At 29.4% G+C, this 13,955-nt stretch overlaps 1 protein-coding gene across 23 annotated transcripts in view; it reads right to left on the bottom strand.

Moving 5' to 3' along the window:
• LOC107452993 (uncharacterized protein DDB_G0286299) overlaps positions 1–13,955 on the bottom strand; it is an 81,100-nt gene that overhangs the window by 43,145 nt on the left and 24,000 nt on the right. For 20 of the 23 annotated variants that reach the window (XM_043051434.2, XM_071187902.1, XM_071187899.1 and 17 more), the window contains 3 exons: positions 11,017–11,076; positions 9,442–9,510; positions 5,439–5,483 (listed from right to left, as the gene is read on the bottom strand). In XM_043051434.2, the coding sequence (XP_042907368.1) occupies positions 5,439–5,483; positions 9,442–9,510; positions 11,017–11,076 (174 nt within the window). The remainder of the gene's footprint in view (positions 1–5,438; positions 5,484–9,441; positions 9,511–11,016; positions 11,077–13,955) is intronic. The other 3 variants (XM_071187905.1, XM_043051437.2, XM_071187909.1) reach the window with 1 other exon arrangement.

The following is a 13,955-nucleotide window of genomic DNA, read 5'->3' on the forward strand; positions in this document are numbered from 1 at the left end:
GAGCGAAAATCTGATAAAATTCCTATAACCCCTGTCATTAGAGCTCCATATCCTTTTCACACGATAAATATTTTAATTATAGAAATTGTTCCACCCTCGGGTAGAAAACATAAGTATTGTTTATGTTTAATTGATCAAAATTCTAGATGACCTGAAGTGGTCCGACTAAAAAATTTGCTTGCCAAGACAACATGCAATGCCCTTTTAGAGATATTCATGCGTACCGGAATTCCTGAAGTAATTTGCAGTGACCAGGGTACTAACTTTACTTCGCAATTGACGAAAGAATTTGAAAATAGGTTAGGAGAAGTCCTCGATTTTCCACTCCATCTTACCAGAGCCGGATTTACGTAGAAGCTAAATAAGCTGTAGCTTGGGGCCCCGAGATGACAAGGGCCCCCAGATCCTACTTTCCCCCTTCTTTTTTTAAAGTTTTATTCGGAGCTGAGGCCCTCAGAAGTCCAAAATGCAATTTTTTTTTCTTTTTTACATTGTCGGACATAATAAATATAAATAAATGACTGAATGAAACAAAAAACTTCGTTGTCATTAGAAGGGAACATATCATCTTTCAAGCAATTTGAGTATTAATAAATTATTTATAAATAAACAATTTTTTAGTTTAAAAGGTAAAAAAGTTTTTTTTTGCCCCATCATTCGATCATCGGACTATTTCATATCTGTTTCTAAGGATCAGAATTCCCTTTTATTTTACTCTAAAATTGCACAAATGATATATTTAACGCTTTCATGTGATATGCAGCAGTTTTAAATAGCACTTTAAAATATCTAAAAAAGGACAGAAATTGTCAGTTCAAAAAAAAAAAATTAACTAATACTTTTAAATAAGAATTTAAATAACTACACACGTTTGTTTTACTATCTCATTTAATATAGCAATATTTAGTGTAGACAGTTGCGTGTGGGTGTGATGATGACGTAATAAAAGAGGCATACAAAAAAGTTAAAATCCTCAATATTATATTTTTAAACTCCTCGAAATGGTAAAAGAGGTATACAAATTAACTGTCGCAAACAAATTAATATTAAGTAAGAACGAAACAAAAAATGATATCGAAATATGCTGATTCACTAATGAGACCGGGATGAAACCTATTTGATTGTAATAGTATAACTAGAAGGTGTTTCTAAAATTCTGAAATCTATCAGGCTTTAATTTTTTTTTCTGTCACAAACTTTATCAGTAATTAAAAATAATAAATTCGTTAGATTTCAATATTGGTTCTTTTTTTTCGCTGATTAAATGTTAAAAATTAACAGATATTTGTCTTTTAAAAACATTTCACTCTATAATAAGATAATTATTCTACAATTGTAATTATCTAAAACTAATTGCTAATTGATATAAAGCTTTAGTGCGTTCCATTGATATGTTGAATGCTCGTTTTGGCTGGATGCCCGGGACTGTTGCTCTTTCACATCCTAGCCACTATACACCATCAAGAGCAGAGCTGATACTTTAAACCCGTATGACATTTATTCTCTCTGATATTTAATAGACCCTTTAATAAATCCTTAAAAATATAAGCCAAACATTTACATAAATAATGATAATTTTTTTCTCTCACAAAAATTTAGCAAATGTACTTAAAATAATTAAAAAGAAAGCAAAAATAATGAAGAAATATTTTCAATATAAACATCAATTAAATAATATCAGCTTACGAAAAGTTATTTTTATTTATACAAACAGTATTAATATAACGGCCCTCCCCTGCTCCAGGGACTGCTGGATTGGGTTCAAAATTACAAGGCTACGGAGTTGAATATTGGTAGTCGTAAACTCGAAATTGGGTCGACTGTTCAACGACGGTTATAAAATAAACTAATAAATTTGGCCGGGATAGACTGGTTGATAGGGCGTTAGACTCGTGTTCGTGAGAATGAGAGTTTGAATCCAGCCGGCAGAAGAATACCCATGTATAAAATGGGGACTGGTGCATGTTAAAACTGTCGGGGTCACAATGTCCTCCAAGTTCTCATAACAAATTAATACTTCTAGGTACTAATCTAGCAGTTCCCTTGTCTTCTGGATTGGGTTCAAAATTACAAGGCTACGGAGTTAAACATTGATAGCCGCAAACTCAAAATTGAGTCGATTGTTCAACGGCGGTTATAAAAAAATAAAACTAATAATCAAACTGTATTTTGTTGTTTTCTTTCCAATTTTTTGCATATTTTCTACGCACATTCAAAATTTCATGTTTCTAAGTCTTATAGATTTTGTAACGTAAAGCGAAAAATTCGCGAAAAAATCATTAAGAATTGCAAATAAAATACATTCAAAATGAATCTAAAAAAAAAAACTCTGTCAAATATATAGTGGCTCAGCATGCCAAATTTTTACTCTGTGCTTAAAATGTGTTTCTTTTGTAACTTTTCCCCTCGTTCAAAAAAAATTTGCAATAAAAGAAAGGTTCTACATAATAGTCTCATCACAATTAATATACAGGGTGTTTATAAATTCCCGGACCCATTTCGATGTTCAATAACTCATAAAGTAATGAAGATATAAACAAACTTATGGCATTTATTGATGGAATAACTCATATATTTTCCTTTTCGGGTTGGAACATCTTTACTTTTGTAAATATCGTCTACGCGTGTGGTTAATTTCAGATAATTTCATTTTCTAGTCTGAATATCTATACTTTTCTAAATAGCGTCTGCTTATTAATTGCATTTTTCTCTCTTTTGTTTTTGGCAACTATTGCAATGTTATGTTTACTTTTGATGTGTTTGTTCTATGTAGTACTTTTCTATGTGATGTTTCATTCGAGCGGATATTATGGAGAATGCATACACCACAAGAGAAAGCACAGATTTTATGGTGGTTCATAGAAACGAAATCGATAGTGCAAGCACAGAGAAATTGCAGATGAATTTACCAAAAAGATCCTCCATCCAAAGGCAGCATCTTGCGGCTGAAAAAGAATTCTCTAGAAACTGGAAGTATCGCAGATAAGAAACATTCCGGACGTCCCTGCACAAGTGATTTTGACGTTGAGCATGTCAGACAGACATTTTTAGACAATCATAGAAGATCTGTGAGATCAGTGGCAAGAGAATTGGATATGCCAATTTCGACGGTGTATAAGGTTATTAAGAAACAATTAAGACTACATGCATACAAAGTTCAAATTGTTCAAGGTTTGGAACCGGACGTCAGGCCTAAGAGGATGGCGCTTGTAACAGATATGGTAGGAAGGGTAGAAGATGATGCTGATTTTTTGAAGCGCATAATGTTCTCCGACGAAGCATCCTTTCATGTTTCTGGCATTGTTAATCGCCATAATGTACGCATATGGGGATCTGAAAGCCCCCATGAATACCGTGAGACACAAAGGTATTCCCCAAAGGTTAATGTGCGGTGTGGACTAATGCACGACCGAGTCATTGGGCCTTTCTTTTTTACAGAAAAGATGGTCTCATCAGTCGTATATTTAGACATGTTGGAAAACTTCGTATTTCCACAACTAGAAGAGCCACATGTCTTTTTGCAACAAGATGGTGCACCACCTCATTGGGGTATCATCGTTCGTAGTTCTTTGAATGACCATTTTACAGGAAGATGGATTGGGCGAGAAGGTCCAATTCCTTGGCCACCCAGATCAGCTGATATACCGCCGCTGGACTTTTTTCTTTGGGGATTTATAAAGGACAATGTTTACAGGAGGATCGTGTCGAACATTGATGACCTAAAAGCCAGAATTACAACCGCAATAGCCTCTGTGGATGCCGACATGTTTGCTGCTACCTGGCGTGAAATCGACTTGATATTCTCCGTGCGACGAAGGGGGCACGCTGTGGTGCGCAAGAGCAATAACATAACAAGCATTTATATTTAGTTTTATGAAAAATAAAAACAACGTTGCTAAGACAACTCAATATTAATTACTATCTTGACGTTCCAGACATTGGGATGTAAAAGTATTAATGGATTTATATATTTTATATTAACTTGTAAATAACTGTGTATATTAAATGTTGTGATGTCTCCAATTTACTTCGTTTTTATTTATCCAAAATCGCACATAGTAGGAAGATAGAAAACCTTCCCTTACAACGCGTGGAAGTTCATTGACAAGGGTCATGAAACTTTTTGAGTCTATCTAACCATCTATGTTATTAATTTTAATCCCTTATTTTATGAGTTATTAAACATCAAAATGGGTCAGGGACTTTATAAACACCCTGTATTTAACAATAAAGTAATATTATCAAATTTTTTAATAATGTAATGTTGCAACAATAAAAAATAATGACAGTTTACTTTAGGTGTATAGAAATGGAATTGAACTTATAAGGGCCCCATCATTTTCAGTAGCTTAGGGCCCCACCAAGCTTAAATCTGGCCCTGCATCTTACCCAGCTTTGAATGGTTTAATAGAAAAATGGAATAGGGTATTTAAACAGAAGTTACACCATGTGATCCATTCAGATCCTACCGATTGAGATAAATATATTCCATATATACTTTTTGCGTAGCAAGAAGTACCAAATTGTACGATGGGAATATCACCTTTTAAACTTATGTATTGACGCGAAGCTAGAGGCCCTTTGTCAGTTCTAAAATCTTCTTGGTCAGGTGAGATTTCTATTGCAATATCGTATCAAGGATTCTTTTCACCTATAGTTGTATATACATTTTTGTAGAAATTTGACTTGTATATAGTAATTGTATATATTATGTGTTATAACCAGGCAACTATACATTTGTCATATTTCTACTATTTTTATCTGCATTTTGCATATTTTAAGTGTTAGTAATTGTAACAAGCATTCTATTCATCTGTTTTATTTACAATTAAGTGTTAAATATATTTTTATACATACTATCCTACTGTATGGTTCAGATTTCGCTATACCGGGTGAAGCGCAATGTTGTGATGGCACGGTGATCAAGTGTAGAGGTAATGAATAGGTAAGAGTTCGCATGAAGTGGCTGTGAAGTAAAGACGTTTTTTTGTAAGAGTCTAGGGCTCTGAGAAATTATTGTCAAGACAGTGCGATTTCACAATGACCGTTTAGTGTGGTTTACTCGTATGTAAAAAAAACAACTTTACTTTTAAAACTATCATATGAGTAAATATAAAAAAGTAAAAAAAAAAACAATATAAAGATACAGAGTTATAAATTATTAAAACATCACTTTTTAAAATTTTAAAAGATATAAAACTAGATCTCAGGCAAAGTTATGGTGACATTTTTGTTCCTTTCCTGCTTTTTTTTATGTATGTTGAATTTTTTTTAAATTTCTAAATAGCATTTAAAACTTTTTTTAAATTTAAATCATTCTAGCTTTGGAAAACTTGATAATAATAATAAAAAAACTGCAATAAAAAAGGCAGAATAGATATTTGAAATATTTGAATTGGCAACAAAAGATAACAAATATAAGTAAAATATACTACAACCTTTTTAGGATGTTTTGTCTTATTCTGTAGAACTCTAGATAGTTCCTAAAAAATTTTTTTAAGAAATTTTAGTAATAGTATTATCAATAAAAACATCATGAAATTTTTTCAAAATTAAAAATACATTTAAAATATTATAATTGAATATTGAATATATATTATAAAGCTGCAATGTAGTTAGTCAGGTTGATTCTTCTGTTATTTTAATGAAAGAGAAGACATAGGAAATTTAATGAAAAAAATCTGAAAATATGACCTTTTAGTGTGGTGTGTTTGGATGTAAAGAAAACTTTACTTTTAAAATTATCATGAGTAAATATAAAAAGTAAGAAAACAATTTAAAAACAAAGATATAGAATTGTGAATTATTAAAACATATTTTTTTTAAATTTCAGATGATATAAAACTAGATCCTAGGCATATCTTCGGCAACATTTTCATTCCTTTCCTGCTTTGTTTATGTATGTTGAATTCTTTTAACTTCTTATATCACATTTGAAAAAATAAATCTTGCAATATTCTTTTTAATTTCAGCAGCTTGCTTTAAGTTAATTTAATTTCTAAAATACATTTACTAAGAGAGAATAAGAGTTATGAAAGTTCATTTTAAGACAATGCGATAAATGGAGCAATGTTTGTAACAATTTATATTTTCTTGATAAAATGGTCGGTTGCTATTTTAATGAAATAAAATATTGATAAAAAAAATTAGAAGACTAACAGCTTCTAATATAGCTTGTTGGAGTCGTGACATAGGAATATAAGTGTCTATTCCATACTATATGACTAACTTGAATATCTGCATAATTATGAAAAACATTTTCATTTTTTTGTAACTACATCTATTGAAAAAGTATTTGAGATAAGACTTTTAAAAGAATTTTATTCTTGAGAAAGTCTCTTCTTGTTTAACAATGCCTCATAAAGTTTTTACTTTGAAGGAAAAAATTGAACTTTTAAACTATTCCAAACATCAAAAAAGCAATGTCTAAAAATTGGCCGAAAACTTTAAAGTTGGAAAGACTCAGGCAGCAGACATCATTAAAAATGGAGAATAATTTATGAAACTTCGATGCGAAAATGGAAATAAAAACCAAATTAGAATGTCTTCGGAGAACAGAGCTGAATTTAAAATTGACAGATGCGTTTTTGAATTTTTTTTTTCAAGTTAGAAGCAAAAAATTTCTAGTATCAGGACCAATATTACACGAAAAGGCTAGAGAGGCAGCTGAGAAATTGGAGATAAAGAATTTTAAAGCTTCTAATGGATGATTAGAAGTTCAGAAAGAAGTATATGATTTCTTTTAAACCAATAAGCGGAGAGTCCGCTTCCGTGGCTACTGACATGGTAAAGGAATGGTTGGAGAAGCTACCTTCCTTATTGAAGGACTATGCACCCGATGATGCATTAAATGCTGATGAGACTGGTATTTTTTTCCGAGCATTGCCTGAAAAAACTTTGTGTTTAAAAGGTGAAAAGTAAGATGGAGGTAAAATATCAAAAGAAAGATTGACGATTTTACTTTCAGCAAGTATGACTGGAGAACAAGAGCCCCCATTGATTATAAGAAAATCAAATAGGCCCAGGTGTTTTAAAGGAATGAATTTTTTAGGCTTAGAATACAATAGAAAGAAAATCGACGAGCATGGATGACCCAGGCTTTTATGACTGAGTGGTTGCTTAAACTTGATAGAAAAATGGGCCGTAAAAACAAGAAAGTTCTTTTTCTTGATAAAGCAGCATCTCACCCAAACATTAATCTGAAGAATGTAAAAATTGCATTCTTTTCTCCAAATGTTAGATTTGTTTGCCAACCACTTGACAAAGTGTTACTAAAAACTTTAAAGTGTTTCATTGGCAACTAATTTTAATACACTTGATTACAAACTTAGATGGGCCAAATAAAGAAAACATAAAAATTGATGTTTTACAATCTTTGTGGATAATAGCAGCCTGGGAAAAAAGCAAAAAGCTCAACCATTTTAAACTGTTTAACTAAGGCAGGCTCCAAAAAAGATACATCAGAATGCCATATCCTTACAGATGTTTCGATGACACAAATTCTGATGATTCCTTTTCTGAATTAACAAATTTGATTCGCTTGACTAGAGAAAGTGTTGTCAATGGTAATGATTTTATAAACATTGATGAAAATATTAAATGTCAAAAAAATGATTTAAATATGGACGAAATTGTTGATGTTTGCAAATAATGATGCCGAGAGTGAAAATGAAGACACTGATACTCAACTGCTTTCTGAATACGATCCAAAAGTGAAAACTTTAAGTGATGCTTAAACTTGTATTGAGGAACTGAGAAATTTTTATTTATCAAAAAATGATGAAATTGGTGCTAAATGATAAAAAATATACCATGAAGATATGGTGAGTCACAGTCGCTTAAAACAAACTTCTGTCACATCTTTCCTTTCAACTGGATAATAGTATAACAAAGGCATATATCAGATTTCTTAATCTTCTCTTTTTGTACCATAAATATTATAATTTCGTTATGTTTAAATAAATGTTAATGTAAATAGTTGTTGATTATTTAACTATTTCTAAATCATTCCAATTATTCTAAAAACAATTTATGGCTTGAGTATTGATTCTTTATTAATGTACCCTCCCCCTATAGAGAAAATTTTTTTTGGTCCCGAGAGTGTCCTCTTAATGGAGGTTTCACTGTTTATATATAAATGTTTAAAATTACAGAAAGTTGTGACTTTGTGAGTTGCCAACAGCAAAAGTGGATAAACAAAAAACAGAAGAAAAAGAAAAAACATTGCTCAGAACTTATTCCAATGTACTTAATATTTATTTGTGACTTTAGTCTTGTGTAAAGAAGTCAGTAATTATATGGGTAGTTTAATTTAAAGAAACATTAAACAGATGCAAGTCAAAACACCCTATCACATAAATTTAATAATTTCTCCTTTTTTTAATTTAAAGGGATTTAACTATATTGTCTGCAATCTCTTTCTTTATGTAAATTAAAAAATTTTTTTTATTTGCTCTTTATTTTAAAATATCTCTAATTTAGTTTCCAATAAAAATTATTAAACTGTAACGAAGAAAATCTAAAGATCAAAACCAAGTGAGCCTAATTACTATAAATAAACTTAAATTTAATATCAAGAGAATTAACTGTACACTAAGCAAAAAAAAGTTTTGATTTTAAAAGCTTCTTTTATATTTTTTTATTTTTGTTAAAGAAAAATGAAAAAAAAAATATAATAATGGGATTAACTAAAGTTCAGGTTTTCTGAAAGCTTTAAATAAGAAAATTCAGATGCTAATCTTCATGAAAAAAATTACCCTTTTGAATGTTACTATCAATTTTCTGTCATTTGTTTTTATTAACTTCCTGAACTTTTTGTTACTTAAACTTTTTAGTTTGTCAGACTTTTATTGGATTTACTTATCAAACTAAAAAATAAATTTTAGAAAAAATATTTTAATGTTCAAAAAATTTTCTAGTGTGTCTCAAAAGAACGAGAATTCTCGATAAATCAAGAGAAACAGAAGTCTAGTAGTCTACTTTTTTTTTCTGAACAGTTGGCACAACATTATATGTTCTATATAAATAATTCTTGTAGAAACCTCTGTTAAAAACTATAAATTAACTTACAACTCAAAATATTAAAAACAACCCTAATTAATTTAATTTACTTTCAATAGAACAAGCCTTTCACTTAAATTTCTCTTTTGTTTCTTGACAGGATTTATACCTTACAAATTCCAAATATTAAACATTTAGCTAACAGATCGATACATTTATTTAAGTTTATCACAAATATTACATTTTATTATGTGAACTTCTACGCGACTTGTAGATGCAATGCAACTTGTGGAACTGCTACAAGTTGTTACTAGTGAGACCATCATTTTAGCTTTGGAAATTTTGATAATAAAAACAAAAGAGATAATTCCTATATATTCAATACATATTTGAAATATGTGAATAAGCAACATAAGATAACAAATATAATTAAAAAAATACCAAATTTTCTGCAAGACGTTTTCTCTTCTTCTGTGCTAAATATTTTCTTCGATCTAAAACTCTTCGTTTCTAAAAATTTTTTAAAGTAATTTCAGTAATACGATTATCAATAAAAACATCATTAACTTTTTTCAAAATTAAAAATATTATAATTGGTTGGCGGGTTATTCAAGGTAAAATGTTTTACCTTTTATTTCTCCCTGTTTATTCAATGGAAGAAAAAAGATGAAGGAAATTTAATGAAAAAAATCTTAAAATATGACCTTTTAGTATAGTGTATTTGGATGTAAAGAAAAAATTACTTTTAAAATTATCATATGAGTAAATAAGTTGAACCATTTTATCTTGAACCTCTTTATCTCGAAAATCTCTATATCTCAAAAATTCCCTACATCTACTGTCTAAAATCAATGTATTTTACATGCTTATGTCGAAATTTTTTTTTTAAAACCTCCGTTCCTTGAATTTCTAATAATAGAGCACAGATGTCAAAACTTTCTTTATCAGTGCAGAGATGAATTTCGTGACACCACAGAAAGTTGGGATGAACAGGTTGGGGTGCTTCTTGGAATTTCAATCACTATCCCTGCACTTCCTTAACTAGAAAGGAATACAATGTTTCAGGCAGTAAGTGAGGGGTTAATGAGTAGTGACCACCAGGGGTTAGCTTTTCAACATAGATAAGAAAGCTAAGAATAGAAACCTCAAAATTGCAAGACCACAGAATTAAAGTGAACTATAGAAAACCATTGGTATGCAAACTTGTAAATGCCATTGATGAAAAAAGTTTTCTTCCAAAAATAAAGATTTTAGATGCTATCAGAATTACTGTTTTGCCAGTGTCTAAAAACTATCCAAAATGGTTTAAAGATTAGCAATGAAGATGATGAACAAGAGGGTGAAAGCATCAGAAAGGAAGAAGAAACTGTTGATGCTGAAAATTCAGTGCCAGGTTCGCCAAAGAAATGCAATAAAAACTGGATTTAATGTTGACATTGATTTTGAAGATTTTCACAAGTTGAAAACTGCCTGGCAACATGCGGCACATTGACAGATGCTGAAATTATATATAATGTCAAAGGAATATCAAATGAAGAAGCTGAAGATCATATTGATGAACCAAAAGTGAATGCAAAAGAGGTAGAATTCTAATTAACTTTTTTTGAATCCCAGGAAAATGTTGGCTACGAGGGATTTGCGCTCTTTCTAACCTTAAAAGAATAATCGAAACAAATAAGGTTATACGTCAGAAATCTTCTAAAATTTATTTTTAGCGTAAAATGTATGTTAAAAACAATTTATGTTAATAGATGTGTGTAGTATAATTAATTTAAAGAAATGCCTATTTTTTTCTACTAAAAAGAATTAAGGCACTTTTAATAGAATTTTTAAAATAAATTTAATTTTTTAAAGTACCTGTATAACTCGAAACCTCTAAATCTCAAATTTTTCACCTTTCCCATGAGATTCGAGATATACAGGTTCAACAGTATAAGTAAGAAAACAATTTAAAGATAATGGCATAGAATTATGAATTATTAAAACATAAGATAACAAATATAACTAAACAAATACCACAATTTCTGTAAGCGACTTATAGAACATTCTCTTCCTCTGTACAAATCCAGTTTGTTTCTAAAAAATTTTTTGAATAATTTCAGTAACAGGATTTTCAATAAAAACATCATGAACTTTTTTCAAAATTAAAAATACATTTAAAATATTATAATTGAAAATATATCATAAAGTTGCAATGTAGGTAGTCAGAGAGATATGGTTAATTCTTATCCCAATAATAAAATCAAGTGATTGGCGGGTGATTCAAGGTAAAATTTTTTACCTTTCATTTCTCCTTGTTATTTCAATGGAAGAAAAAATGATGTAGGAAATTTAATGAAAAAAAATCTGAAAATATGACCTTTTAGTGTGGTGCGTTTGGATGTAGAGAAAACTTTACTTTTAAAACTATCATGAGTAAACATAAAAAGTAAGAAAACAATTTAAAAACAAAGATATAGAATTGTGAATTATTAAAACATATCTTTTTTAAATTTTCGTTGATATAAAACTAGATCCTAGGCATAGTTTTGGCAACATTTTCGTTCCTTTCCTGCTTTGTTTATGTATGTTGAATTCTTTTAACTTTTAATACCACATTTGAAAAAATAAATTATATATTATTCTTTTTAATTTCAGCAGTTGCTTTAAGATAATTTAGTTTATAAAATACATTTACTAAGAGAGAATAGGAGTAATGAAATATTATTTTAAGACAATGCGATAAATTGAGCACACTTTTTAACAATTTATATTTTCCTGATAAAATGGTCAGTTGCTATTTTAATGTAATAAAATATTGAAAAAAAAATTAGAAGACGAACAGCTTCTAATATAGCTTGTTAATCATATCATTAGTGGTGTAATAAAATCCAAAAGTTTAAAAAAGTGAAGTACATTTTTTAAAACGTTTTTAGGTGATAAAATTTTTTCTTTACCCTCACTTTCTTAAATCCTTGACATGTTTAAAATCCTTTTTCTTAGAAATATTTTTAAACATTCCAAAAGTTTGAAAAGAGATTTATGCTGTACAAGATGGCAGAGTCTTGTGAAATCTGTGACGGCAGAGACTCTGACAGGGTGTGTAGCCAGATTTTTCAACCAAACATAAGTACCTTTTAAGTACTTTTCAAGCACTCAAAAAATATTTTTAATCATTTTAGAAAAAAAAAAAAAAAAATTATAACTAGAATCTGTGCAGTAATAAAAATTACTTTTTTTATCGTTCTTAATTTATAAATATAAAATCAATATAAGTATTTAATTTTAATTTTTGGGTTAATTTTTTGCTTCAAATATGAAAAAGTACTGACACCTAGTAGAAATAAACTATTTTTAAATACATTACAAACAGTCTGGTGTAGCTACCTGGTGTACAGTTTGAAAAATAAACATAATTCCGGGCATAAGAAATAGATTGTTTTTGGCTCATCAGTTTTGAACACCCTAGCTCGGAAATGCCACTTGCAGAAGAAACAAAATCTAAAACATGCCGTCATTTCGACAGGTGCATGAAGGAATGGGCTAGAAAAAATTTAATTTCAAGCAACTTTTGCAAGAGATTTCTATTTCATTATTTAATTTATTTATCTGCAACATTAGTAAATAATTCCATTTTTTTTTTTGTTTCATTATCAAGATAGAACCCACTGACTGTCAACCAGATCCATGCATCCAATGAAATATTATATGAAGTTAGGTTAGCGACTATAACTGCCACAATTTTTGCTAATCAAAAATGATAAAATGTAGTTTTTTCACAATTTATTATGTAAGAGCATGTTTTTTTTTAGTATTTTAATAAAGATTTAGACTTGTTTTGAGTTGAAAAGTAATTTCAAAAGAGTACCATATATCAATAGAACTATAAATTTTATTACCATATGCATTCTAATTTGTTAAAAACTAGACAACTGGTCATCCGTTTTCATTAGTAGCTGAGTTTTCTATCTATATCTACTTTTTGTGAATAATTAGAAGGAATTTCCAGCTTTTTTCCGCCTGTAATAGACGTTTTATCAATTACTAGGGCCGTTGAATATTCCCGCACATCTTACAGTTTGTTCTACAAATCATTTTATATCTTGTGTCTGATGAATTCAGGGCATTATTTTATGTTCCCAATTAAAGTGATTTCTACTTGCTTACAATGTTCATGAAAATTTTGCAAAAATAAGTAAAATAAATGCTTTGCTATTTAACAAAAATCCACTAATTTTGTATAAAAACCATCGATGTTACCTAACTGTGTATGAAAATCGAAAACCTCGGTATGTCACTTATTAGTAACCAACGCTAGCAAACATGCAATTAAACCGCGTTTGAGTCATGAACTACAAGTTAAACATTTATTGCCTGAATTCACCAAAATAGAAATTAAAATCATCCTCAAAAGGAAGGTTTGCTGGAGAGAACGAGAACTAACGATTTGTAACCACTTTTTTATAAGGAAAATGAAATTTCTATGTGCAACAATTGTCTCTGAAAAAACAAAATATAAATAAATATCACTATATATATATATTCATGTGTGCATTAAAATAATCATATTAAGTATAATATAATAAATTATATACTATTTTTCAAAGATGTAAATATTATGTTTTATTAAATTTAGTGCAAAAATAGCGAAAAGTTTCAAATCCTTAAGCAATAAACATTCAACGTTCATGATTCAAACGTGTTATATTTCTAAAAGAAATTTTAACGTTTTTCAGCATCATATTAACCAATTTAATTTAGGGCCTATCCATGATCCCTTCACGTTTTAACGTTCATCCAGAAGGTGACTGTCTTCCCGTGTTAATAATCAAAACAAAGTTGTTAGGAAAACAGTAGTCCAAAGGTTATTGAAGTCCTAAATTTAAAAATTAATATATATAACTACATGAGAATTGTTTTTAATGAATTTAAACATTTTTTCTTTAAAAAAATCTAAGTGATTTAAGTCAGTCAAC

This window comes from Parasteatoda tepidariorum, chromosome X1, assembly GCF_043381705.1.
Source record: "Parasteatoda tepidariorum isolate YZ-2023 chromosome X1, CAS_Ptep_4.0, whole genome shotgun sequence".
Taxonomy (NCBI): Eukaryota; Metazoa; Arthropoda; class Arachnida; order Araneae; family Theridiidae; genus Parasteatoda; species Parasteatoda tepidariorum.